The sequence below is a fragment of the Castor canadensis genome, chromosome 6, assembly GCF_047511655.1.
Source record: "Castor canadensis chromosome 6, mCasCan1.hap1v2, whole genome shotgun sequence".
In the NCBI taxonomy this organism is placed as follows: domain Eukaryota; kingdom Metazoa; phylum Chordata; class Mammalia; order Rodentia; family Castoridae; genus Castor; species Castor canadensis.
The window spans coordinates 33494329-33522319 of record NC_133391.1 but is presented as its reverse complement, the minus strand read 5'-3'; the positions used below and the strand labels follow the sequence as shown (position 1 = coordinate 33522319).

Genomic DNA, 27991 nt, shown 5'->3' with positions numbered 1-27991 from the left:
CAATTGCTTCACAACAAGCCTAGTCCTCATTTCTTGTTATGAGCCTATTTTACTAGCCACTTTCATTGAACATCCACTTTAACCATAGAAAATATTTGAGGATATCCCCAGCTCCCCAGTATAGGTGCTCCTATATAACTTGTTCATGAATATGAATCTTCAAGGATGGCTATTTTTGTATGTTCATGCTTCCCTATATTTAAAAATGAATCAATATTTTAATATTTCCTTAATTTCCCTTATATTTTTATCACAACTTAGATTATGAAACCAATTTCATATTTATTTCATTTTAACCACAGTAATGTCCTGAAGAAATTATAAATATTTCCACTTTACACTTAATGAAATAATCTCCACTAAGTAAAGTGATTTGCCTAATTAGTAAGTCAGAATAAGACGTCTAAAACCCTCACTTTCTGTCCACAAATGCACATCTCTTTGCATGACACAATGAACCAACACAAAATTCATTCAACATTGAAGCAATTTCCTAGCTAATCAGAAGAAAATGAAAAGAAAACTTCTCAAGGAAGAATCTTTGGTAGTGTTAAGTGACAATCTTATCAAAATGAGGTCTTATGAAAGTGAACGCAGATTTATTTTTTGTTATATGATTGCTAACTTAATGTAACTTCACAATGAGATTGGTGTTTGCAGGAAATATAACTGAGAGGCCCCAATTTTCACTGATGAAACATTAAAGATTTATAATGGATGAGCCCTTCTAATGTTAAGCCCCTAAAATTGATTTATGTGTAACCAATAAAGACAATTATGTGAGGATGTTATTTGCAAAGACTTCTATTGTGGTTGGGCATATAGTATGTCTGGTCAAGAGTCTGGTGAGTGAATATCACAGTCTCTTTCACTTTCCATGGCCTGATTGGAAATCATGTGGTCTACTGCAACTTAGATTGCTCATTGACCATGCATTGATGTTATGACTTTGCCTCAAAACATTTCACTGGAACTATTAATCATCCTCTTGAAGGCAACATGTATTTCAAAGACTTATTTTTTCTCATATAATCACATAATCAATATGCTTAGAGTTCCTACAAATTCTCAAGGCACAAGCAATCAAACAATGACTGTTATCACTTTGTGAAAAGCATTCCCTAGCTGAATTTTCCCCATATCACAAATCTATTCTAAAACTACACACACTTCACATTATTACATTTATTATTATTAAATCTTCAGTACCTGAAAGACAAACATAGATCAAGTAGAAAGAAGTCAGAACTGAAGCTAAACTATTTCAAGTGCACATAAGAGAGATTTTCCTGTTCTTCAGTCTCTCTGAAGGGAGCATTAGGGGCAATGATTGTGAAGTGGAACTGAGCTGAGACCCTTTCTTCCCTGGGAGAAATCCTTAGGGAAGAGAGGCAATCATTAGAGTCTTACTAGGCATGGAGAGATTTGTTTGTATGAAGTTAAGAGTCTCATAAAGAGAATTATAATCAGTTGGAAATCTGGTCATAGACTCCATAGTTGGAGTCCTTATTGGGAATCTGGGAAAACACAAAAAAATGTGAAACAAATAAAAAGAACTAGTTGTATATTTAGCAGTACAGGGTAGGGAAAGCTTGCTAAATTTCTTCTAGATTTCCTGACTGGTTGGGCAAAGGATTAAATTAAATTAAATTCCTCTACTTTGGTAAGTTTATCACTTCTCCAAGGATGAAAAAAAAAAACAAAACAAAACATGGAAACAAGGAGACACTGTCAGATGCTGTTAAGGAAGAAAACTAGAAAGTTGTCTCTTAAGTCAAGAAGAGCAGTAACAACTCTATGGATTTCTGGGGTTGGTTGATGTCCATGAATAAGACTTCTTTGGTAAATACATGCATGATCCAAATTCAGAAGTGTTGGTGATCTTGAACAGGAAGCATGAGAACCCTTCTTCTACTGCCATTCCTGATCGATTTCCATTTTTCAAGGTCTCATGTGAGGTCCTTTGCACTGGCCTCACTTGGCTCAACACTCTTGCTGATAGTTGAAGCTCCACAGTTCCCCCATTGAATGCTTCAGGAAGGCTACTTAAGCCTCTCAGGTTCCACTCTTCCCGCCATCCTCTCACACGCACAGCGTCTCAGTTCTCTGCAGTCCTTTGAGAAAGCCTTTCCATTGAGGATAGTCACACAGTCTCTGTTTCTTAGGCTGTTGACATCTATTATAATCTCAAACCTTTAAAAAAAAAGCTAATTTAGTTAGAGTTTGTATGTATAATGAAATATTAAGCACCCATAAAGTATAAGAGAATCCTTTCCATGGTAATAAAATCATAAAATATATACTCAGAATGAGTGTAACTGGGAAGATGGGGTCACTTCATTTTCAGTTGTCATTCTTAGAAGCAGCAAGTCACACAAAACAGCAAAAACAATTTCTAACTACAACAAAGACACATTCTAATTCAAATTTATGTTATGGTCTTACTGATTTTTTAAATCTACCTTCTATGACTCTGTTAACTATTAAATATAAATTATTATATTAATATGTCCCGTCTCTTGGGAGAATAAATGTTTTACATTATATAGGGAAGAAAGGTATCTGTTCAAATTGGGCTTTCAATGTAATAAACTTTGGTACAGAAGGTATATTTCCTTATGTCAAAGAATTCTATGCATAAATGTCCCATTATAAGTAAAACTGTGGTTTTATAACCGTCTGCTTATATTGTCAGCAAATCTATTTTCAGTAAGTGTGTTTTTAAAGATGTGCTCTCTATTTCACTGTACAGAATCCAAGGAATCTATGGTTTTACCCTGTCTCTGATTATGGACAGTTATGTGACTTTAGGCAACCACTACAGCCTGGGCTCTTGTATTCATATATAAAAAATTCTCTCTCTCTCTCTCTCTCTCTCTCTTTCTCTTTCTCTTTGTAGACACACATTTTTGAAAATAGCCAGAGAACTGTCTCTGATATTTTACTAATGCTATGTATCTGCCTGCCTCACCATTTAACAAGCCATTCAAAAGCAAGCACTGTTTCATACTTCTCTAGACATCCTACTGTAAACACAGTATCCAGGACAAAGCAGATGTTGATTAATGCTTTCTGACCAAACTGTTGAAATCCCATTAATATCCCTATTATATGCCTTTCCCACAAAATGTTCTGAAGACTTACAATTGAAAGGAGTAAGGTGATCCATCTATCCATAGCCAGGCCTTGCCACTCCCATTGCGGGACAGTCCTGTCCAATAAGAGTAGAAAAACTGAGAGTAGCTCTGAGGCATGGCAAACTCCTGTGAAAGACACAAGAAACCCTTTAACATTAAGGGTGTTGCGACATGTCCATGCAGAGATATGCAGGGCCAGAGTGGTTCTCATAGGAGAACAACATGAGTCCTACCTCCTGAAGGTGATCCTCCCATAGATAGTAGTAGACTTAAGAATTAAAAAAAAAAAATGTTATGAGGTCCTTAGGAAATTTGTGAAGTATGGAATTGACACATTGATATATAGGATATTTTGTCTTAGCAAATATGGAATACATTCTGATTTTCTATAACCAAGAATCACATCAACTAAGATTTAAAAGTGACCCATTACTTTTAAGATACAAGAGTAAGTACTAAGATTGGTATAAAAATGCAGGAGGAGCATTTATAAAGACATGTGAAATGATTCTAGAAAATGGAAGAATTTAGAAGGAAAAGTATAGGAATGAGGAAGTAACCTTTCCAAACATCTAGGAAACAAATGGTAATAAGGAGACAATTATGAACCTACTCTCAATGAAAAACAAATAAAAGAAGGATTCAGACTATGTATCAAAGTGGGAAGAGGAAGAAGAGTAATTTCAAAATTTCCATAACACACACACAGAGTAACATACATGACAATTCCTCTTCTATTGAAATTTGAATGTTATTTACTCTCTTCTATCACTCTTATGCTATACCCTTAATATTTTAACATAGAAATTACCTGTATTTATTACATTTCCATTTTTATATCCTTTCTTTCTACTATACTATGAGCTTTATAAAGGGCAATGCTTTGTCTTAGCAATCATTATCTCAAGTCTTTGAATAATCATTTTTACATGTGAATTCAACAAGGGTTTATTGGAAAGAAAGTGAGGGTATCACAAAACAATAAACATGTGAAAAGAGCTGTGTTTAAAAATATTGTTTGCAAATAAATAGAATTCTTTTCAAATTAAAAACTCTGAAAATAAATCATATGAAAGTGATACATAGAAATGTAAGAAATAGATAACAGAAATAACTACATAGGCTTTCACAACAAAATTTCCTACCAGTACTTATAATTCAATTATATACCTGAGTCTTCAGTATGGACTGGGGGCAGTGAAACCAAAGAGAATAAGAAAAATTAAGAGGATTCAGGCCTATATACATTGTATTAGTAAAACAATTTGCCCTGCTTTATGCATAAATTGAGCAAAAAGAAAGGATAAAAACCTTATTTTGGTAGTGATAAGTATTACAAAGATTCATTTCCATAGATTTTAAGGAGTGGGTAGAAACTAACATGTAACTACAAGGATGCTAAGAAACTGTAGAGGGATCTGATCACTTAATTATTGATAATCAGCTCTGCACCAGACCTCAGCTAAATTCTAGAGAAACAATGTAAGTAATAATAACACTGATGGAGGAATTCAATTCAGGAGCAATAATGAACATTAGGGAAAGGGAAATAACTGCACTATTTTAATAGTGTACTTTAATTGCATGTACTAACCCAATGTGCACCCACTTACAGATTTATTCCCATATTTGCCTTGGCCAGTCTTCTGGAAGGCAACGTATTATTTGCAGATTATGGTAATGATTTAATTGAATATTTTTTCATTTAAAACTTCGTCACTCATAATGGAAGGGCATGCAGTGTTGTTATCATTTTTCTGATATTGCATCAATATTTTTCCCTTCCTACCAAACTGAAAGAGGTAAGACAAGACATTCTGCATTTGATCCCTGATTAAAATGGCAGCTATTTCTTGTATTTATATGGGGGAAGTAAATTGATAAAGAACACGGAATCATGAAAAGCAATAGAGATAAGACTTAGGCCTTGCTTGAAGTAAGTGGGAAAATTGTGGACCAATATTCCTACCTCCTTAGAATTTTTTGTCTTAATCTTTTAAGGCTTCTTCCTGAGAATCCTTCAAATATTGAGAAGCCTCAGAACCTTACCAGCACTTCCTGTGTGTTTATCCTCAGCATGGTGGAGTTCTCAGCAATGCAGAAATATTCACAGCCTTGCCAGCTTTTGCTTTCTTTATAGAATTGGTAACATTTGTCCCCATGCCACTTCCATTTTTCTGGACAAGGGCTGCACTTATGTCCTTGGGGAAAAAATTTATAAGTTATTTTCTACCTGGTCTGTTGTTTCTTTTCATAAAATGATATAGTATTTGATGTCTCAAGAAAGAATTGATTCCTTTTTTCTCTTAGATATTTAATTCTCTAGGCAATGATAAATATAAATTATACCAAACACCTCCTGCAGGCAGGAATTATAGTTGGTGCTGAGTATACAGTAGAAATTAAAAAGAGACACTGTAGTGAAACCTAGCAATAAATGATTGGAACTTCCTTGTCTTTTGCTACACAATTCAGTCCTGGAGAGAATATTCAATTTCATAAGGCTGTTCTTATGTTTAGAAACTCAAAATGAATTTTATTCAAGAAAGGTAGAATCTATAATTATCTTTCTTAAAATATCTTATTTAATAGTAAAGGGATTTTTTTACATTACAACATAAACCATTATGAGACGATTTCTTTTCTCACTCTAAACAAAAATAAAATTTTAGAAAAAAATACTTGAGACAAACATGAAGTTAATTTAAATGTGTCAGAAAACATGATAGGCATTCAAGCCAGAGAAGTACATGCACAGGTTGAGGGTAAGATGGACCACACAGGTTCTGGTTGCATACATGGGAGTTAGCTCCTGAGAGTCATGGTTTTAGGTCTACAAAGATACCTGGCCTTCAGTCTTTGAGAAGCAGATTCTGCAACAGAATCTCTTGTGGATGTGTGTTGTGGTAGGAAATTTAATCATCTCCATAATGGTTTCAGTATATTAAAAAATTAGTGTCAAACTGTTAACATGCCTAAATCTGAATAGTCAAATGGAATAAAATTAAAAATCCAGTCATTAGACCACGTGCCTATAGTCAACTGATTTTTTTTTTTTTAACGAAGATGTCAAAAACATATATTGGAGAGAGGACAGTCTCTTCAGTAAACGGTGCTGGGAAAACTAGAATACATTTGCAAAAGGATGAAACCAGACCTGTATTTCTTACCATGCACAAAAATTGACTCAAAATAGATCAAAGACATGAATATAAAAACAAAAACTAACTGTCCTAGAAGAAAATACAGGGGAAACAGTACACAACCTTAGTGTAGGCAATGAGCATGAACCCAAAAGCACAAGCAACAAATGTAAAAATAGACAAATGGGATGTAAGTGGCTTCTGCATAGCAAACAAACAACCAAGTGAAGAAACAACACTCATAATGGAATAAGATGTTTGCAACCTATTCATTAGACAAAAAAAATATGAGAAACTCAACACCAACCAAGTAGACAAATAATACAATTTTAAAAGGGCAAGTGATATAAATAGATACTTTTCAAAAAAGACATACAAATGGTCAAAAAGTATATGAAAAATGCCCATTATCACTAATCATCAGAGACATGTAAATCAAAACCACAATGAGATATCGTTTTACCCTACTTAGTTAGAATGCTATTATCCAAAATATAAAAAAAGTAATAAATAACAGAGAAAGATACAAAGAAAAGGGAACTCATACATGGTTGATGAAAATGAAAAGTAGTATGGCCACTATGGAAAACAGTGTGGAAAATCCTCAAAAACCTAAAAATAGGGCTAACATATAATCTAGTAATCACACTCCTGAGCATAAACCTAAAGGAAATCAAATCATGATATTAAAGAGTTATCTGCACTCCCATGTTTATGAAGCATAATTCACAATAGTCAAGAAATGGAATCAAGTCAAGAGTCAGTCCCTGAAGAGATAAATGGGTGAAGAAAATGAAATATGTTCATGCAATGGATATTATTCAGCCATAAAAAAACAATGAAATCCTGTCATGTGTATCACAGTGTAAAGAAATGGAAGACATCATGTTAAGTGAAATAAACCAGGCACAAGAAGACAAATACAGTATGTTCTCACTCATTTATGGAAACTAAAAAAATGGTCTCTTAGAAGAATTGAGTGGAATGGTGTCACTGTACACTGGGCAAGAGAAGAGGCAGGAGGAAGGCTAGAAGTTAGATAAAGAATACAAAAACACAGTTAAAGAGAAAAAAATGTTTCTGGTATTCTAATAGCTTTAGGTAATCTACAACAATCTGTGATATATTTCAAAACAAGTTGAAGAGTATGAAGTTTCCAAATACATAGGAAATAATTAATATTTGCAGAGATGATGATGCTAATTACCCTCACTAGATCATTACTGTACACATATTTGTTTGAACTGTGATCATTGCTATTAGGGGTGGAGGGAGGGATAGAGGGAGGAGGGAGGGAAGGAAGGAGGTAATGTAATGCTCTGCTGAAAAAAAATTATGAAGCTGCATCTGGGCTCAGGAGGAAGAAGAATCTCAATTTATTATAACATCTGCTATGGTTTCTGTAGACATAAACCATTACTATTGAACTACTGATACAGTTAACACCTTATTCTCCTTCCAAATTATGTTTTCTTACATATCTGTAATACTCACAAATGAGCACCTCTGGGTACTTTATGTACTAATAAAGTTCCATATTTCTATGGTAATTGATGTAATTTCATTGAATGTATATGAAGAAATAGGAATAATTATATTAAAAGGAGAAAGAGTAAAGTCTAGGGGCCTAAGTGAAATGGGTAGAGACATCAGGCAACTAAAGAGATAGAGGTAGAGATATCACTTTACCTATATAATTTTCCAAATACATTATTTTATTCCCCTGGACAGACACACACATGAATGGACACTAATACATGCAAAATATATTTCAGAAGAAATATATACTTTGGGTCAGATTAATGTGTGCACTGAAAATGGGCTGCTTTAAAATGTTGTGCTCATGGAGTGCACAACTAGGAAAATTGAAAATACTAAAGCATTTTTAAACTGAATGTATGTGCTTTCTGTGAACTCTCTTTACCTATAAGTTTCCTACCTGTCTATGACATAAAATGACAGATACAGTTGTTTGTGATCAATGAAGCACTTCAGTTTTATAAATACATGAAAATATCTCATCTCCAAAAAGTCAGATCATCTTTTTTTATAGTCCTTTCAGTTTCTGTGTTTTCTTTATTTTCCTGGACTCTGGGCACAGAAATGTAAGTAAGTTTCTGTATGTAGCCCAGACCTTATTTCTTATGTATCCAACTCCTAAGACAGCATTTGTTCCTGGTTCTTAATTTTATATGTCAATTTTATACTTAAACTAAGTTTGGTTTATTTACATAGATTTTCTATTTATTTGGTTTTTATACAGCTAGATGAAAATTTCAGACACCATTGGTTTCACAAAAACTTGAATTATCATTTTGATAATTCAGCATCCAACACAGAAAAGTTCGGGCTGTGAGAAAAAAAGTAAGAAAAGATAGACAATTATGGCCAGTGAAGTCATTGGTCATGTGGGAAAGAATCTCTTAAAGAGGTGGAGGTTTGCCTATTGATGTTGTTTACTGAGTATTGACATAATCAGGGGGTGTCTGTTTCTGGTAGGAAGTGCTCTGTGTGTGGAAGATAAACAGACTTCATCCTACTTTAGAGCTCCAAAAAGATAAATAAAAAATGAAGACATGAAAATGTAGGTTGCTAGCTATTCATGCATGATAAAGAGAGTGGAAGAGAGAGATGACTTGAATGAAGCAGGCTATCATGAAACCCAGAAAGAACAGGAGAATAGTAAGAAACAGAGAGAGAGAGAGAGAGAGAGAGAGAGAGAGAGAGAGAGAGAGAGAGAGACTGTCATGCTTTTAGACTTCTTCAGTGTTATTTTCTTTATAAAAGTATGGCTCATCTGGCATTGGCGTTGTCTATGGTCATTATTAAAATTCATATTTTTGGTACCAAGCCAAGTCATACTGGATCAGAACAACTATGATTTAATTTATGCTATCTACAAACTGATCCTTAGATGATCCTTAGAATCTGAGAATTATAGTAACTTTATTAACTTCTTAATGACGGTGAATTTGTAACATGTGCCAAGTTAAATTGAGGCATGAGCCTATATTTTGTTTACTTGTAGTGTCACTGTAGTTATTACAAGTTAATTATTTTCATTGTTTTAAATGTCTGCATTTGAAGAACACCTTGGTACACTGTAATACAGGCATGCATCAGCTACCAACTTAACATTATTGGTCATGATCCTGAAGTCCAAACTCTTTATCACATTTGCAAGAAAACTAGTTAAAGAAACTGTGGTTCCCTGTCACCTTGCTGGGAAATCCAGCTCTAGATTAAAAGATACACAGGGAAATGTGATAAGAGTATGCTTACCCTCACTTTTGTTATGGAGCTCACGGCAGAGTTTTTCAGCCACATGCTGCAGAGTTTCTGCAAGCTTCCTGTTCTGGACTTGGAGAGACTGCAGCTGTAGAGAGAGATTCCCCAACATTTCTTCCTTCTGAGAGATGTTGTCTTGCTGAGTATTGGAGAGCTGGTAGAACTGAAAAACTAATCCAAGTGACCAAGTCAGACAGGAGTTTTTTTCTTTATTTCTATCACTTACAGGAAATACAAAAAAAAAAAAGAAAAAAAGATATTGTTTAAGATGTCAGACTGTGAGTCCTCACATTGATATATTCACGTTTGGACTTGGATGTGAGGGTGATCTGGCTGTGACATCTGTCCCTCCATTGATCTCCAGGGTTGATTCCACTAATCTCACTGGCTAGTTGGGTGTCCCTTCCTCCCTCACCACTCCATGTGTATCCCTTTGGAAGCTGTGAGCCCTGGGTAAAAGAGGACAACCTTCCCCTATACAGGACTCTTCTTCCCATTCTTGGTACTCAATTAAGCTGTGCTTTGCTCCAAACAAGCTCTCAAGTTTAGGCTTCATTACACACATGATAAATTGTGTTACCTCAGGCAAATTAATTTCTCTCAGTCTGTCTGAAAATATGGAGCCAAAATAGCAGTTCCTAACTTCTGAAGTAAATTCTCAAACTGCTCAACAAATACTGATGGGAGTGTTTATGTTTCTTTTGTTTGTTTCAGTGGGACTGGAATTTTTGAACTCAGGACTTCATGCTTGCAAATCAGGTGATCTGCACTTGAGCCACATCTCCAGTCCATTTTGCTCTGGTTATTTTGGAGATGAGGATCTTCTGAAGTATTTTGCCGAGGCTGTCCTCAAACTGTGATCCTCCTGATTTCAGTCTCTCAAGTATCACAGCTGTAAGCCTTTAAAATACTTTTATACACACTCAAACTATTACTTAATCTAAAACCATAAATCTATCTCTCTATTGATCACTATATTCAGTATTGGAAATACGCCGGATATTGTTGCTCATTCAATTATGACTTCCATGCTTTCATGGATGTGCAACTGTGATCAGTAAGAACAAGCAACTTCCTTAATGTCACTTAACTAGAAAATTTCAATAAAGCTTTGAATTTTAGTTTTCTAAATCTAGTGAAATCCCTCCTGAGTCATCAGAGTTGCTTAGATTCTTAAGAAGAATGGTGATTGCAAAGCAGTAGTTATGTCAAAAAGAAATGAAAATTTAGAAGTTGGAAGAAACCATCTTCATTTTTAAATTAATTTCATAAGTTTTAACATTTCCTATAAAAACCCCATTCCTGACATAAAAATCTGCTCTTCTATGTTATCTTTTGCCTTGAATCACTTTCTTTAACTGTTTAGGAAATATGACTAGCTGTAAGGTCTTAACCTAATGAGGCAAATTTACCCATTTCTACTTTAAAATTTAAAGACTTTTAGGCTGGGGCATGACTCAACCTATCTAGGTATAGTGCCTATCTAGCAAGCATGATGTCCTGAGTTCAAACCTCAGTACTGCCAAAAGAAATGGAAGAAAGGAAGGAAGGAAGGAAGGAACACATAAGACTTTTGTGCAGGCATTCTACCTTTTCTGACAAGTTTTTGCAAAGTGGCTATAATTTCCAAGGCTTTTTGACAAATATCAATTATTAAGTACCTTATCTACTTTCCTTGTATTAGTATAAGCATAGAGATAAAACTCTCTTCCTCTTGCACTAGCTCATTGGGTCATGCAGAGTAAGAGCAGAAATTACTGCTGCTCTACACTTGTGGTATCTGAAAGGGATGAAGCCTGTATGTCTTAATAAATGATGGTTTTAAATATGAATACTTAGACAAAATCCTTCTACTCTCAAACAAGTGTTTAATTCTAGTTGGCAAGTGATGATTTTATTTTAATACTTCTATGACTTGTCATTTCTACAGTGGCTTTTGGAAGGAGGAACACTGAATTAGCCCCACACTCCAGAATTAAAGTAGAAAAATCCATAACAATGTTTTCTCCTCCTAGACTGACCTTAGAGACAGAATTATCCCCAAGGCAGAGCCCAGACTTACACACAAGGCCCAGGGCTGTCAGTCCAATCAGCAGCATCACACACAAAGTCAGCAGTGTCAGGGCCACTGGGCGCCATGCTGAAGAGGGGGTTCCATGCTCTGCAGGGAACAAAGAGAAAGCAAGCCTTGATTTTTTCCTCCTCTTGGATCTAAGCCAGCAGTCAGAAAATGCAAGGAGCTGGTTCTGGACAGGACAAATATGTAGAACAAAGGTAGTCAGAGCTAGGTAACTTACCCTTTGTCCTCTTTGGTCACAAGGTCCAAAGAAGTCCCACCTACCATAGTTAGATTCCTTCACAAATCCCACCTCTTTCTACCCTTTCCCCGGGTCCTACTTGCATTGAATCACAGATGCATTACCACATTTTTATATGGCTGTCTTTATAACCTTCTGCTTGTCAAAATTCTAAAAAGACTCTCCTGGAAATGTCTGACACAGAGTCTGAGACTCCCTGATCCTTGCTAAGGAACTTTTCAACCCATCAGGGAAAATGAAATTAGTTTGTTCTGACTTCTGCAAAACTTGCTCCCCCATGTTCCATTTTAAGTTTCTCCTAAAAAGCAAGGTGTGTTATCTGTAATAAGAAATGATCATTTTATTGTGTGTCATTGGGGTTTCTTTGTTGGAAGCCCCTCTTTTGTAAGAATGTTGTTTATTTACTTATATGATTTATACCTCCCAAAACAGATTATAAAAAACTATGATCATCAACTTCTCAATGAGGGATCAAACTGTTTCAAATTTTGCACCAGTTTAGAAGAAAAGGAAAAGTATATCCAACAACTTTTCCTTGTCTCCACTCCCATAAATTGGACAAATAATTACAAAAGTTTCACTGTAAGTCACAGGGAAAGCCATCACCTGGTGAGGTCCTCTATCTAGGTCTAAATGGTTGCAGTTGTCTGACAAGGATCACTTCCTTCTGGTGCAGGTAGCATCTAACATTATAATTAAAATATAAAACGGGAGAGTGACACTTTCACCCTCTGATCTGAGTAGGGGAATTACAGATATGAATCACCAAGCTCAGCTTTTTTTATTCTTTTTCTGAAATATTCTTCCCTTGCTTAAATGATCTACTCACAGTATTTTCTGTTTTGTCCTTGGTGCAGTCAAGTTTGTCCTGCTTCTGTCTCTGCATCAGTCAGTCCTTAGATTATTTGAAGGCTACTTTCTGCTCTCCTGCTTTCAGTTTAAATGTCACATCCTTGGGAGTAGTCCCTCAGTCCATCCCCAGCATAACACTCACTGTGTTATACATATATGTGTGTTTAATAAACATATCAGGTAACATTTTCATGACTTATGTTTGTTTTAGTCCATCTCCCTCCCCTCATATGCATATTCCATTAAAGAACAATCTTATCTATCTTGTTCACTACTGTACTTCCAGAACTGAACACAGAACCTGTGACATAGGGGCTGAATAAATATTTGAATGTTTAAATAAAGTCAGAATAGAATAGTGAAAAGTTAATATTTCATAAATTATATAAGTTTACAAAGGCAGAGAGGAGTATCTAATGTTAAATTTTGCTGGTTGATTTTCAAAATCTCCTGACTTTTTAGTGATATGTCTATCAGAAGACAAAGTCAGCTTAATACATCATACTGGTTTCTATATGTGAACATGCATCATGAACAAATATGGAAAATTTATTTCCTTCTGTTTCTCCAATTACTGGCCTATGTGATTTAGTCTGCAGTTTTCTGGAAAAGAATGGTTTTCTCTTAAAAGTACTTCAGATCAGCAGAATATAAAAGAGACAGAATATTGGTCAGGTCAAACATCCTCTCTAAAACTTAAATATTTTTAAAGTTCAATATTTGGCAAGAACTTTGATCATGTGGGTGGTCCTAGCTTCCAGAGGGACAAGAACATAGGTGGACCTACCTCCATAGTAGCTTGGATTTTTTTCTCTTACTCATTTCTTTTGGTTTGTGTCTGTCTTACCCCAAGAGAAAGTAAGCTCCTTCTTGGAAAATATTGTCTATTCAGCCACTATTATAGACAAGCAGCTAGTTGAAATGGCCCAAGTAATTTTGAATGAATGAATAAACATGTCTATTCTATGTAAATACCTCTTGCATATTCCTGGCTACCCCTATTTGAACCTATTTATATGAATATAACTCTCAAAGGCATAAAATAAAAAATCTTTTTTCTTTTTGGTGTTAACATTTCCCTGGTCAAAATTAGAAATAAGAAGGTAAAGGAGAAGAACTATGGAAATCAATTAAATTATTTATCACCTTCATTATCTGCTTTCCCTTTCAGAATACTGGGGACAAAAGAACTGTTTGTTTTCTGCCCAAAGAACCAAAAAGAGTGAACTTAAATCCTGACTGTGAAGTGAGAGACTGGACTTTAGATATTAGAACATCATTTAATAGTAATTACATCCATGAAAAGTACATTATATAAAATTTTCTCCTTTTTAGGTGGTATGAATGTTTGAATTCAGGGCTTCTTGCTTGTGAGGCAGGCACTCTACCACTTGGGCCACATCCCAGCTGAATGAACCTTGTTGAAGTTTCATTAAGGAAAAAATGTTTTGCTAAGAATCAAAGTTTTAAAAGGAATCATCTTTTCCTGATCATATTTTTACATTCAGAAATCCTCCTTCTCTCTCTCCCCCTCAACATTCATAAAACCCTCATTTTAATGAAAGGCCCAAAGAAAACCTACCCTAGGCAGTTTCTACCCAAGTTACGGTTATTACCTCAGAAACCAAGCTTCCATCATGGGATGATGGTGAACTTGAAAGTCACTTTTTCTTTGATGTTATTTTCCCTCTAGGTGTTTTTCTTCTAACTGTGAGTCTAATGTTCCTGAATTCTATCCCAAGTATTCCTAATTATGCTGAGGTCTCTCTCTAGGGACCACCCCAGCCTTGAGAGAGAAAGAGAGAGAGAGAGAGAGAGAGAGAGATTTCACAAAAATAAACTAGCTGGAAGTATTTGAGTTTGGCTTGGCATTCTTCTGGTTTTATGTTTTTGGAAGTGAATCCATATGCTGTCTCCTGAAGCATGTTTAAAAAGAGGTGCGGACAGGCCAACGAATTATAAAAACATCCCTATGAGTAATAAGATATATATAGAAAACAAAAACCCCTTTCCTGTATCCATACTATAAAAGGCTACAGTGCCAGGTTCAAGTGTTGAATTCAAAGGTCTTTGTTGTTAGGGGAAATGGTGGATGAAAAGGGTTGTCATACTTGATCAGTCATCTTCATTAGGCATCAAAGAAGAAAACCCTTACCCTCCTCTAAACCCAGGGCCTATAAGAAATTCTACCGACATTACCAAATGTATTCTGAGAATATTCCCCTAAAATGCACAGGGTCTTAGAAACTAGAAAGGAAACAGAGAGTTTAAATAATTCACATAAAGTCATATCCCAAATTTGTGGCAGGGCTAGGATTATTTTGTACTACTTCATACTGCACTTTGTATACTTTCTGGCAAAGCAGGAATCATGGAGAAATGTGGCCAAAATTGGTGGTAATGGACATAATATTTCAAAGAACACTGATCTTTTCAGATCACTGTACATTTAACACTTTTGAAAGATGGAATATTGCTAGTTTATATCTGACTTTTGGATATGTTTTTTAATTTGCGTTGTCTTTTCAGCAATTTCACTTTAATTTCTTAATTCGCACCTATAACACATAGAAGCATTTTGGTGGAAATCGGTTTCCATTCAGTGATTGAGGTCAGTTTTCCATGCTCAGTAAAATTAAGATTTCCTTATGCACCTATTTTAAGTATTTTCTATTTCCATTCTCTCTAAATGTAAATGGGTGCCATCCTTCTTGTTATGTAAAAAGAGTTTACATATAAAACTATATGAATGATTTTCAGAATATCACTGAGGTTCTAATTCTTAATAATTAGAAATTCAATTATATTTTGCATCTTAAGCAAAATTTTACTGTCAATGTTATATATGAATAAATGGGTCTTATTTACTGGAACATAATTTAAAAATATTACTATTAATGAAAGTTGTTACAATTTCCTGAATTACTGACATAAATGACTTACATGAATTACTTTATCTATTCCAACAAATATCCTCTATTATAGGGATTATTATCCCATTTTATAGATTGGAAGCTGAGATCTAGGGGACAGGTTAGACACTATACTCAAGAACACACATCTACCACTAATAATAGTTACTGAACATGTCACATATCATGTTGCATTTCATTGGAAGCTGTCAAAAATTATTCAAGAGGGCAACTATTTTTAACCTTTATTTGGGTAAGAAAATTGAATTACCAATGAGTTGACCTGCAAAAGGTTTACACAGCTAGTAAGCAATGGAGCTTGAAATCCTGCTCCAGCACACAGATTTCAGAGCTGAGAATTCTTAATCATTTTACTATCCTCCCAGTTTTTCACACTAATATTTCTCCTTATATGGCAGTCCCATAAGACAGATCACAGTATTTTAGTGCTTATAACTTCTCACTTCTAAATCATGAAATATCTCAGTTGTGACTACTTAAAGAATAATTCTCCACTTTACCAGCAAGATGGACTTTCTAAAGTTTCGTTAACTTTTTGCCTGGGCTGACCTTGATCCACCATCTTCCCAATCTCTGCCTCCTGAATATCTGGTATGACAGATGTGAGCTTAGAACCATCTCTCTTTAGTCCAAATTTCTTAGCATGCTTTGTTAGGCTCCTCATCCTACCCTTCTTAGCTCCATTTGTCCAAAGCTGTCTGGCCTACTTTTTTCCTTTGAGGATTTATCATCCTTAGCTGAGCAGTCCTCCCTGAACCCTCATGCCAAGCTCTGTCACAGTTTCTAACATTATCCTGAGCAAAAACCTAGCCTAAAAGTAGCACCTCCTCTTTTCCCTCTGAATCCTTGTCTGTCTAAATTTAATTCCTGAATACATTGCCTCCCTGACCTGTGCACCAGGCTCCTTCTTGTCCCTCTACTGCTATCTTCCCATGGTGACATTCAGAATGGAAGTGCTCAATCTTGCATCCAGTGCTCAATCTTGCTTTGCCTGGAAAACCTGGACTGGCTGAGCCTCACAGTCCCAGAGCAACTGCCACCTTCTCTCAGAATGTGAAAAACTAAACACAGCTCAGGCACTCCTGTGTGACTTCTGTGATGTCTGACATATATTCAATAGCTCTAAATGATACTGTATTATAACTATAGATCATATTATTCTTTCTGCTTTCCCAAGCACCTCAAAAACAGGGCCTCCTCAATGCTTATCAGATGTTTAGTATTTAGTGGGTTTGTTTTAAACATTTGTGGAATCAGTGAGATGTGATTATACCATGCCTCTACAAGGATTTGTGTTAGAGTTGAGGAAATGAAACTAAAAAGCTGGAGGAAATGCAATATTTTGTTTGAGATGAGTAGGGAAAAAGTAGGACTTTGATTCATTACTGAATGCATTTTTAAGTGTTTTTAGCTAAAGTACTTTTTCATATTCTTTTGATAAGAGAACTGATTCAGTATTCAGTGGGAATGTTTCTTTTTTCAGTCTCTTACTTTTTTGTATATTTTAATGGGTTTCACCATGATATTTTCATACAGTGTGTAATGTACTTTGATCATATTACCCTTGTAGTACCCTCTCTTATCTTCTCCCCCTCCCCACTGGTCTTCTTCTTCCCAAATAGACCCTCTCTACTTGTTATTATTATATTCCTCATACAATATAAAACATGCTGTATTTGTCTTTCTGAGTCTGCTTATTTCACTTCACATGGTGATTTTCACTCACAGTAGTCAAGCCTTGGAATCCACCTAGATGTCTGTCTATAGAAGAATGGATAAAGAAAATGTGGTTTATATGCACAGTGGAGTTTTATTTACCCATAAAGAACAAAATGTTGTCATTTTCCCAAGGAATCTTCATCTATCATTTCATTCTCTCCTTAACCATGATGATGTGAAGTTATCTTTCTGAAATCTTTTCAGTCTTCACTGGGGTTAGAATTTCTCACACTTTAAAATGTGAATTTAAAAGCAGAGCACCTAGGATTACATCTGTAATTCTAGCTATTTGGGAGATTGAGACCAAGAAGCTCAATTCAAAGCCAGTCTGTGCAAAATAGTTCTCCAGACCACATTTCCAAAATAACCAGAGCAAAATGGACTGGGGTTGTGGCTCAAGTAGAAGAGTGCCTGCTTTGCCAGAGCGAAGCCCTGAGTTCAAACTCCAGTCACACACACAAAAAAATTCTTTGAAAGTGCTCACTCAATCCTGTAATACCTCATCAAAAACATTTTATACTGCTACAAAAGAAAAAGAAGAAAGAAAAAAAGTAGTTTTACTACTTCACCATCAGTTACTTTTCAAAGCACTGCTATCAAAAATAACCAATACTCTATTTTTCTCCTCATTGCTAAAATAATACATTCTGCAAGTTTGCTATTTTTAAAGGTTTTGGTCATTGTCATTAACTTTTGCATTACTTTTGAGTTTATTGTCTCCTGACCTCCTAGTTTTTCCCAGATTCCTACGTTCCTGGCAGCTCTCATCGGAATCTCACTTTTCTGCCCCTCAGGAGTTCCCCAGGTTTCTCTCCTTGGTGGTCTGTTCTCTTGCTCTCTTCTCTTTTCACTTTACCATCCAACCCTCAATGATCTCACTCACTTCTGTAAATTTCTATTACTATTTTGTTAATTACTTAAATACTTTTGTATTTTTTTATTTTATTTTATTCAGCATTTCAATACTTTACCTGCGTATATGTAGCTCTGAATTCTTACCCTGAAGCCACATCCTTCAAATAAAAGTGTTGTTGGGTAATTCCAAGCACATACCTCTCCTCCTACCAGCACCTCAAACTCTGTCCTTCCTGCAGTTTCTGTCTCAGCTAATGGCAGCATCATCCACATCTGACAGAACTCACTCAACCCACAACTCATGTCCCTTTGTTTTCTCACATGTAACTAAACTCAATTCTTTTTTAAAATTTTTATTGTTTTTAATTGTTGTGCTGGGGGTGCATTGTAGCATTTATGAATGTTCTTATAAGTATGTCATACTTGAATTCACCTCCCCTCCTTCCATTCCGGAATAGTTTCAACAAGTCTCAATTTTCCATTGACATACACATCAACCTCAATTCTTTAAGCTCTTTCTCCTCTATGCCTCTCATGTCTGATTTCTCTTCCCCCTTCTTACTATGCTGCAGCAGTTTAGGATTTTCATCTTGTGCTTGGACTAGTGAAAACACTGGGTGTTGGATCGTCAGTTCTAAACTCCTTGTGTCTATCCTTCCATTTGAAGCTTAGATGATCAAAGTAAAAACACATAATTTAAATCCTTCTTTGGTCTCATTTTAAGCACTGAATAGAACTAAAACATCTCAGTATGGCCTAAAAGACTCTGCTTAACTTTCCAGACCTTCCTCTTGCTATACCCCCTCCTCCAGCTCTACACCTCAGACATAATGTACAGTCTCCAAAAATTCAAAGTTACTTAAATTCTCTCTGGCTTTCCTGGCTTTTGTCTCTCTCCCTGGGGTGGCCCCAGTCTCAAATATCCCTGCTCTTGAATCCATATCATATGGAACATCTTAAAATCACCCTAAAGTGATGGACACTTCTTCTAAGTCTTTCCTGGTCTCTTCTACGGCCACTAGATAGAAATGGCCGAACTCTCACCTGTCACATTACATGTTCCCACTATAGTGTACTAGTAACTTAGAGCTGAGTTGAGAATGGCATAAGACTTTAAGCTTCCTCAGAAGCTTGGGTAATGTCATATTTTACATTATATCCTCAGTTTTTTGCAACAGGCTTGATATAGGAGGACCCCAAACATAAGTTTGTAGAAAGCATGTGTGAGAGTTTTTCTTTCTTTTTTGCTTTCTCTCTTCTCAACTGGCATTATTACTATGTTCAGAAAATTTGGAAAATGTATGATTTCTTTAACTTTTGATAATTCTAAAGAAAAAAGTAAAAATTGCATATTCATAATTTTGCCACAGTTTTATGTTGAATTTGAATCCTCTGCATTACCAAAATATTATCCAAATAATTTTTGCTGTTATTTTGAACAGCAAAATTATATCAGATATATTTTCCTAAGGAATAATTAGGCTTTTAAGAGCAGCATTCCTGTAACTATTGAATTATTATAAGAAGATGGAAACAAGATATCATAGGTGTGGGCAAGGGCAACTATTTCCAGATGTTTGCCTCCAAGACACTGTTTATAACTTCCACTCCTACTGTTCCAATTTCCATTTCTTACAAAGGGCTTGCCAAAACATTGCTGTGTTTTATCCTGCCCCCACCTCCCTCTCCACCCTTCAACCTTGACAGAACTTATTTGAACACACTGTTCCCATTTATGTAGTCATTAATCCTTCTCAAGTCAAAGGTGAAAAGTGAAGTTATACACAGACCACTCAAAAACATGGGCTTAAGAGCTGATTCTTTGTAAGATTTGCCGGAGGAAGAAAGCATTTCATCTCCTATTACACATATCCTGTGGCTGCAGAAACTGACATCTCTCCTGTTGCCTCTTAACTTCAGGTCAAGGAAGCTGGAAATCCCCTAACAGCTTACTGGATAGTTTAGTTGAAAAACAAAAAGCTAGGTCTCAGGTTGGATCATTTATGAACAGAAAGTGAATGTAAAGGTTAAATGGAGGAAAATTAAAAAAAAAAAAAACTAAAAGTTATTTGAAAAAGGAAAATGGAAGGGAGCAATGAAAAACTGTGCATCCTGATTTACAGAGGTGAAGAAAGTCTGGATATGGTCAGACAGGGAAGCACGTGTTAAGATACAGGTACCAGTTTCTCTGATGGAGACTGTCACAAAAAAAGTTCAACAGAACACATTAGGAAGTCTCAAGGAATGGAATGCTGAAAGGAAACTTACATTTTTGGAGCACCTATGATATACCAAGTGCTTTGCATTGTTTACTAGTTCTTAACACTCATAGCCACCTCATAAGGAGGCTTTTGTTATTTAATATTTGTTTAAGTTAATATGAATTGATGTATACAAAGTGCTTAAAGCAATGCCAGGTACAACATTAGCACTGAATACATGTCTACTATCATTAATGTTTTATAAATAATGAACCTGAGCTCCCAGAATACTTAAGCAACTTGTACAAGGTCACTCAGATGGTAAGTGGCATACCTGGCAATTGAATCTAGAACCTGGTCTTATCTATTCCACCATGTGAGGCCTTTGCACTAGAAGAACTAAGTCATACTTCTGGTTTTGACTGGCTCAGTGGCCAAGGAGGTAAGCCCCTTCTCTACGTGTGTGAATTATGGAAATGAATGAAACTGGGGAAAAAAAATGCATTACTATTACTACTACATCATAGGATGAATAATTATAAACAGAATGATAAGGTGGAAGCTAATGCAACTAAATTAAATATTTTCTTAACCTGATTTGATCTGCTCAACAATATTCTCAGATCAATAGAGCAAAATGGAATAGGAATTGGGTACAACTGAACCTGAGGCTTCAATTTAGATTACTGAACCACAGAATTTCAGTGCTAAAGGGACACATTAGGCAGCATTTGATTTAATCAGCCTTCATTTCACTCCTAATGTTAACATGACTTGCCCAAGGGCTTACAGCTTCAAGATGCAGAATCATTAAAACAAAATATCAAGGTTAATTGGTCCACTTAGAAATCTCCCTCTTAACACATGTTCAAACATAGAAAAAGGTAGCTCTCATTAATCTAAATTTCCAAATCAGAACATAGATGACCAATCAAAACAACAACAAACTTGATTTGGTCTTCAGGGGAAGAGTGGAAAGGATAGGGACATTGCTTTACCGTACATACAATTTCAACTTCATATGCTATTCCTATTCAGAAAAGGCCATACACATTCACTTCAAACTACGATGCTAGCAATAGAATTTCAAAAAAGCAGGCACCTAAGGATATACTAAGCTTACATGTTTGTATCTGTGGGACGTAAATTGAGGAAATTACAAACGATGAAAAGATTCCCTGCACTTTGCTTAGCTCAGGACAGGTGTCTGTTCTCCCGCCTTTCTCAAGGGCTCTGGTCCACTGGGCCTCCAGGAGACAAGAGTACCTGTGTGCCAGTGCTCTCGCTGCCGGGTGGTGGACAAGGATAGAGAATTCAGGCTCATGGAGGTGTCCCCATCATCATTCAGCATGTCCCTTGAGCTGCTGTACTTGGCCTGCATCCTGGTCCCTGAAGGGCTGAGGGTAAGATGTGGTCAGATTGCCCCCAAGCTGCCTGACTACAGAGAGATAGGTCAGGAAGTAGGCGCTGAAAGCATTCCTAATGTCCTCTCAGCAAACAGCAGGGGAAACCTCTGACTCCAGTTCCTGCCTGGAGCAGCCCAGCCCCTCCCCAGTGAGCTTGTACTCTGAATGCCAAGTTGGTCAGGCTGGGAAAATAGCATGTGTTTTCTGTCTGGGTGGACCCCAAACAGTTATTGAACCAATTGCCCTTCTCAGACCTCTCTTGTTAACCTGCTTGCACATCTTACAAAACTGCAGTGTAAAGATAGCAAGACCTTGCAATAGCACCAGTGGGACCTTCAGACCCTAAGGAATGATAATCAGAAAGGGGAAACATAAAACCTGGTTTCTTACCATCCTACATGCACTGAGTCACTTAGGTTAAGAGGAACCACCTGTGCCTTTGCGGAAAGAGCTGAGACTAGGACCTAGTCTCTTCATGTCTCCGAGGGCAGAGTGCACAGTACCAATACAGGAATGTCAGCATAAGAGACCTCTTCAGGCATCCAACTGATTCTATAATTTTTCACAAAGGGAAATTGAAATCTACCTAGGTGAAGTGATTTGTTCAAAGTAAAGTAACTCTGGCTAGGGATAGAGTTAGTTTTAAAAAGCTCTCCTATGGTCAACTCAATGGTCTTTGCACTACTTGAGCCACATGCCCAGTCTGCTTTTTAGTTTGTTTTTCCATAGAGTCTTGTGTTTTTTTGCATGGGGCTGATCTTAGACCATGATCCTCCTACCTCTGCCTCCCAAGTATCTGAAATTGCAGGTATGTAACACCATACCTGGCCTAAATTTCTTAAACTAAGAAAGAAAATAAGAAGTGTGTAATGTGCAAAAATTCTTACTGAATCAGTACAGTATAATTTTATTACTTACCAATCTGTTTGTGTTGCAACAGCAGAATACCTGAGATTGGGTAATCTGTAAACAAGAAAAATTTGTTTCTCATAGTTCTGGAGGCTGGGAAGTCTGGTATCAAGATGCTGGCAGGTTCAGTCATCTGATGAGGGCTGTATCCCCTGGAGGGGAGGAATGCTGTATCACCACATGGCAGAAAGTAGATCTCAACCAGCTAAACTTAATATATAATATTATCTGAAATATTACATGAACACTACATAATATTACTCCACCAAGATTTCCTAGATAAGTGATTGCTGGGATAAATCAAGTATGCTAAATATAAAAAAGTATGTACATTGCTTGAGTTGGGGTAGCCAGAACACATAGAGTTCTATCAGGAAGTATATGTTGTGAATTCATAAGTGTTTGAAGCTGTGTATTGTTCATCGGATTATTCTAAATTAAAAAAAAATAAAGAGACCTTTTCATTAAATTACTTATAAAAGTAGAAAATCAAAAATTATTTATCTATTTTCATTGGATAATATTAGAGAGTGATATAGAAGATGAGAAGGCAATAATAATTTTGATGATCATGGTAAGTAAAGCAAATGTGAGAATGAAATATTAAGAAAGATGGAATGTTCAAAATTACAACAGTTGGACCCAGAAAAAAATGTGTATGAAGATGTCCTTAATTGTAGTGAAATAGCAATTAGAATTATTTCCCAAGCTTTGTTTATTCAAATAAATCCTCAATAATTTTTGACAAGCAATCTTCGCTAACATTTATATCACATTTTCTTAAATTCTTATTATTTCAAGAAAACAGAAATATTTGTCGAACATCTGCTATATAGTACATACTATTTTCAGATTCATGGATACATTGATGGAAAGCAAAACTTTCTGTTCTTATAGAGACTGTGTCCCTTAGAGAAGGACAGATGATATACAAAAATGATCTGTAAGTAAACAGCAAACTATATTATACTACAATAAAATTTGAGCAAATATATAGAGAGTAATGGACATCAAGAACACAAAGGAAGGAGGGTTGGTAATTTTAAATAAAGTATGAATAGTAAGCCTCATATATTCAGATGGTGATATTTTATACAAACTTGGAGGAAGTGAGACAATAGGTCCCACATCTATCTTGCTAAGAATCATTCAGTAAGAAAACAATCACAAAGACCTTGAGAGGAAAGCATGTCTGGTATGACTGAGAAACCTCAGGGAAGCCAGCATTCTGAGTGGAACAAGAAAAAAGAAGAGAAGTCTACAGTGATTGTTACACACAGGCATATGAGTTACAGGTGAAATTTCATTGATAAACAGTTTGGTAATTAAGGCATAACCCAAATTAACTGCCTTCAAGTGAATAATTCAGTGAATTTAGCACAATTTCTGAATATGTATTAATCAACATGAGAAATCTACAAATGCCTCTCCAATAATATAGAAATCCCAACTAGAAATATAAGTAGCTCCACTGAGAAAGTTTAAAATTAGATGAATCTTCACGTGAGGAAATAGAGCTACATTCTAATGATACCTTTTTTACAGAAATTACTAAAGAAACATAGAAAATTGCAAAATAGTACATCATAAAAATAATAAAACATGTTTTACTCCAAAATATTAATACTTCTAGCCAATGAATCTTGTTATTTTTTATATGCATTATCAGATCTCATTTTTTAACATTTTTTTATTATTTATTTATTCACATGTACATACATTGTTTGGGTCATTTCTCTCCCCTGCCCTCTCTCCTCCATCCTCTCCCCCCTTCCCCCTTTGCTTCCAGGCAGAACCTGTTCTGCCCTTATCTCTAATTTTGTTGAAGAGTAGACATAAGCATAATAAGAAAGACAAAGTGTTTTTGCTAGTTGAGTTAAGGACAGCTATACTGAGAGATTCCTAGCATTGCTTCCATGTACAAATGTGTTACAACCCAAGCTAATTCATCTGTAACTGATCTGTACACTGGTTCTTGATCCCCTTCTCGTGTCGACCTCTGTAGCTTTAAGGTTTCTGTGTTAATTCCTCTGGAATGGGGACTTCATACGCTTTCATGTTTTGGGTTTTCTACCTATCATGATACCACCTGTATGTGCTCTCCCCTTGTCATGTGACCCAAATCCAACCACATTGCTGTATTTGCTCTAGATCTAAAGACTGCATATGAGGGAGAACATACAATTTTTGGTCTTCTGAGCCTGGCTAATCTTGCTCGGGATGATGTTTTCCAGTTCCATCCATTTACTTGAGAATGATAAAATTGAATTTTTCTTCATGGCTGAGTAAAATTCCATTGTGTATAAATACCACATTTTCTTGATCCATTCGTCAGTAGTGGGGCATCTTGGTTTTTTCCAAAGGAGAATGTTTCCCATGAGGGCAACTTTCCTATTTTCACATTGTACAAGATTTTATTAGTCACAGGCGGGTAGAGATACGCCTGGTTATTTAGTTGAGGCAAAAAAGTTGGAGTTGCTGCTTCTCGATGCTGACAATCACAGTCGTGGTCATATTATAGAAATAATAACTGATTGTAGTGAAGTTTTTTCCTTTTTCTTCATTTAAAAATTCAGAAGTATAATTTGTCTTCTATCTATGTCAGATGTACGTTAGAAGTTGAGGAACAAGTCATACAAGCACAGTGTATGCTCCAGTGGCAAATTTTCAAAGTTTTAAAAAACAGCTCTGCTTGAGCTAGAAATTAAGATTCCCTTGAAGCACTAAAGACTTGTGGCTTCTCCCCAGTAAATCCTAAATCAATAGTAGAATAAAAATGAAAGCTTATCCTCCCTGACTCCATGTCCAGGGCTCTATTAGCTACAACTTGATATTGACCTCCTTATGGAGTTGTCAAGTACAGAAATCACAACCTCACCAATTTCTCAGCTAAGATTGAAGTTTACCAAACTCTCATCATTTTTAGCATTTACTTTGACCTCAGATATTACTGTTTTTTTTTCTGTTTTTTGCCATTCTTACAGTCTTACATACTTATCTCTTCTTTCTTATATTTGCAATTTCTTCTCACAGATACTGTATGAGGAAACAGTACAGGTTTGGTCATAAACGTTTGACTGATGAACCCATACGCAATTATGGGAGGAATCTCCCTCAGTGGTTGTGCTTCTGATTGGAAACCTGTTAAAATGAAACACCATGAGGTAATTAGAATACTCTTTACATGAAAGATATTAGTGGAAAGATCTCTGGAGTATATGTTTTTGGAAAAGGAACTTTGATTTTAGACTGTATTAATTGTGAAGTGATATTAGAATTCTTTTCCTAATTAAGGAAAAAAAACACATTCAAAAAATACTATTCATTATATAAAATTAAATTAAAGAAGAAAACCCATTGAGTATTCTAAAGAAAGTTGTTTACTCATCCTTCATCTATTACCTAGTGTTTATTTATCAAATTGCAACAGTTTGGTACAATTACCATTGGGTATATTTAGTGAGTATATCCAACAGAAAGAGGAGTTTAACGCTGCTGGCAAGCTAAAACTAAGTGAAGAATCAGAGCTGTCAAGACCATTTCAAGGCAAGAAGATAATCTTATGACTTTTAATGTATCCTGAAGCAAATTATATTACAATACAATGACTGAAAGTTATGATAATTACCATGGATGAATAGAAGCATGACACTGTTCTATTTGCTCCTCAGTCTCTTGAAGGAGCAATGTCAATTAGCCAAACTAAAAGAACATCACTGAGCCTCAGTGCAAAAGTTATAATCTAGTTTCTGTGGGTGGGAAATAACTGACCAAAGATGCTATAAAATCTGCTGGCTGTCAGTCAGATTGCTCAAAGGAACATGAGCACTGCTTTATAGAGACATTTTGAAAATAAATTCTGGAGAAACAAAAGCTATTTGGTGAGGATAATGGAATTCTGGTGAAGTAAGCAATGGGGTTTCTGATGCCCTCCTGCATAAAGCCACCATGGGTCTTAGAGTTGGTGGAGTAACATACGCCATATATCAGTTGGCTATGGCTTCATTTCCCTAGAAGCAGAATTATTTGTAATCATCCTAGCAATCTCTTGGTTCACTTTCATTCAGCTCTTTATGGACCAGTAATCTGATGAATAACTGAGCACTGCTTTTGGGATCAGTATTTATTGACTTGTTATAATGGCCACCAATAAAGAGGTTTTTATGTGAGAAAAGGAAATAAAATTATGAGCTGGTAGTCTTCACCTTGGATATCTGATTTTTCTTGAGGTTGAAAGATTGAGAGAATCTGCCCCAGAAATAACTTAGGTTAAGATCAAGTACTTTGACTCCGGACTCAATGTTTTCCAAAAACTTTCTCTGACATTCAGGTATTTGGGGATATGGGTCATGTCTACATTGAGTTATCACCACCAGAAAAAGAAGGAGTAGTAACATACAGAATATTAATTTAAGCCAAGTGGTTATTATATGACGAATCCACTAATTGTATTTTTAAAATAGCAAAAGAAACTCAAGACAAGAAAATACTATAGAAAAGTAGGAAATGTATTCTGTAGGTTGCTAACAAATTCACTGCACTTGAGTTAGTAGAAGTAAAGTAAGGTGGTGCTAAATTCAAAATATGATCACACTCAGTGGTTTGTACTTTTCACACTCAATGGGGCCTGCCAGAAGCGAATGAAAAGACAGTCTATGATCTTCAAATTAATACTACAAACATTTTAAGATACAATGTTAAACACATATCAAAAGAAAACTCAGGTCTGGAGCCTTGACTCAAGCAATAAAGTACCTGCTAACCAAGTATGAAGCCCTGAGTTCAAACCCAAGCACTGCCAAATTAATAATAACAGCAATAATTATAATCAGGCATATAAAACACAAGAGAACATGAAAGAAGCACAGAAGAAAAATGTAACAGACACAATTATCTGATAACAGTTATTAAGACAACCATATTGAGTACATGCTAGAACTTAAATGACAATCTTGAAAATGTTGAAAGAAAAATAGGAATTATACACTGGTAATAGGGTAGATTTAAAGAAAAAACACACTAAAATTATAGAACTGAAAATTTCACTAAACTAAATTAAAAATGAGGCTTTTGACAGCAAATTACCACAGGAAAGACAGATGAACTGAAAAGTACATGAAATATAAATTTAAAAATCAGAAGAGAAAATAGAATAAAAATATAAGAAAAAGCAAAACAAACATGGGATTTTGCAAATGAATCCATAATGAGTGTAACTAGGATCCCAAGA

The 27991-nt window shown here is 35.6% G+C and overlaps 1 protein-coding gene and 1 pseudogene across 3 annotated transcripts; one reads left to right on the top strand and one right to left on the bottom strand.

The window, feature by feature from the left end:
- Positions 1–262: 262 nt before the first annotated feature.
- Clec1a (C-type lectin domain family 1 member A) lies at positions 263–22445 on the bottom strand. 3 transcript variants are annotated; one of them, XM_020156148.2, is made up of 6 exons: positions 21713–22434; positions 11631–11729; positions 9563–9739; positions 5187–5338; positions 3145–3263; positions 263–2193 (listed from the first exon to the last, which is right to left on the bottom strand). In XM_020156148.2, exons 1-6 carry the CDS (start codon positions 21825–21827, stop codon positions 2043–2045), a joined length of 813 nt encoding a protein of 270 aa, XP_020011737.1. In that variant the 5' UTR covers positions 21828–22434; the 3' UTR covers positions 263–2042. The 3 variants fall into 3 exon arrangements, with proteins under 3 accessions (XP_020011737.1, XP_020011738.1, XP_073932170.1); XM_020156149.2 differs by having other exon boundaries at positions 9563–9789; positions 21713–21853; XM_074076069.1 differs by having other exon boundaries at positions 2055–2193; positions 3145–3211; positions 21713–22445.
- Positions 22446–26537: 4092 nt separating this feature from the next.
- Positions 26538–26793, top strand: LOC109681399 (cytochrome c oxidase subunit 7A2, mitochondrial pseudogene; annotated as a pseudogene).
- The last annotated feature ends 1198 nt before the right edge of the window (positions 26794–27991 follow it).

Coding starts and splice junctions, on each gene's coding strand:
- Clec1a (XM_020156148.2), bottom strand. CDS start 21,827: ATGCAGGCCAAGTACAGCAGCTCAAGGGACATGCTGAATGATGATGGG. Junction 9,740..11,630: donor GACAGCCCTGGGCCTTGTGT/GTAAGTCTGGGC, acceptor CACTTGGATTAG/TTTTTCAGTTCTACCAGCTC. Junction 5,339..9,562: donor GCTCCATAACAAAAGTGAGG/GTAAGCATACTC, acceptor TTTTTCCCCAAG/GACATAAGTGCAGCCCTTGT.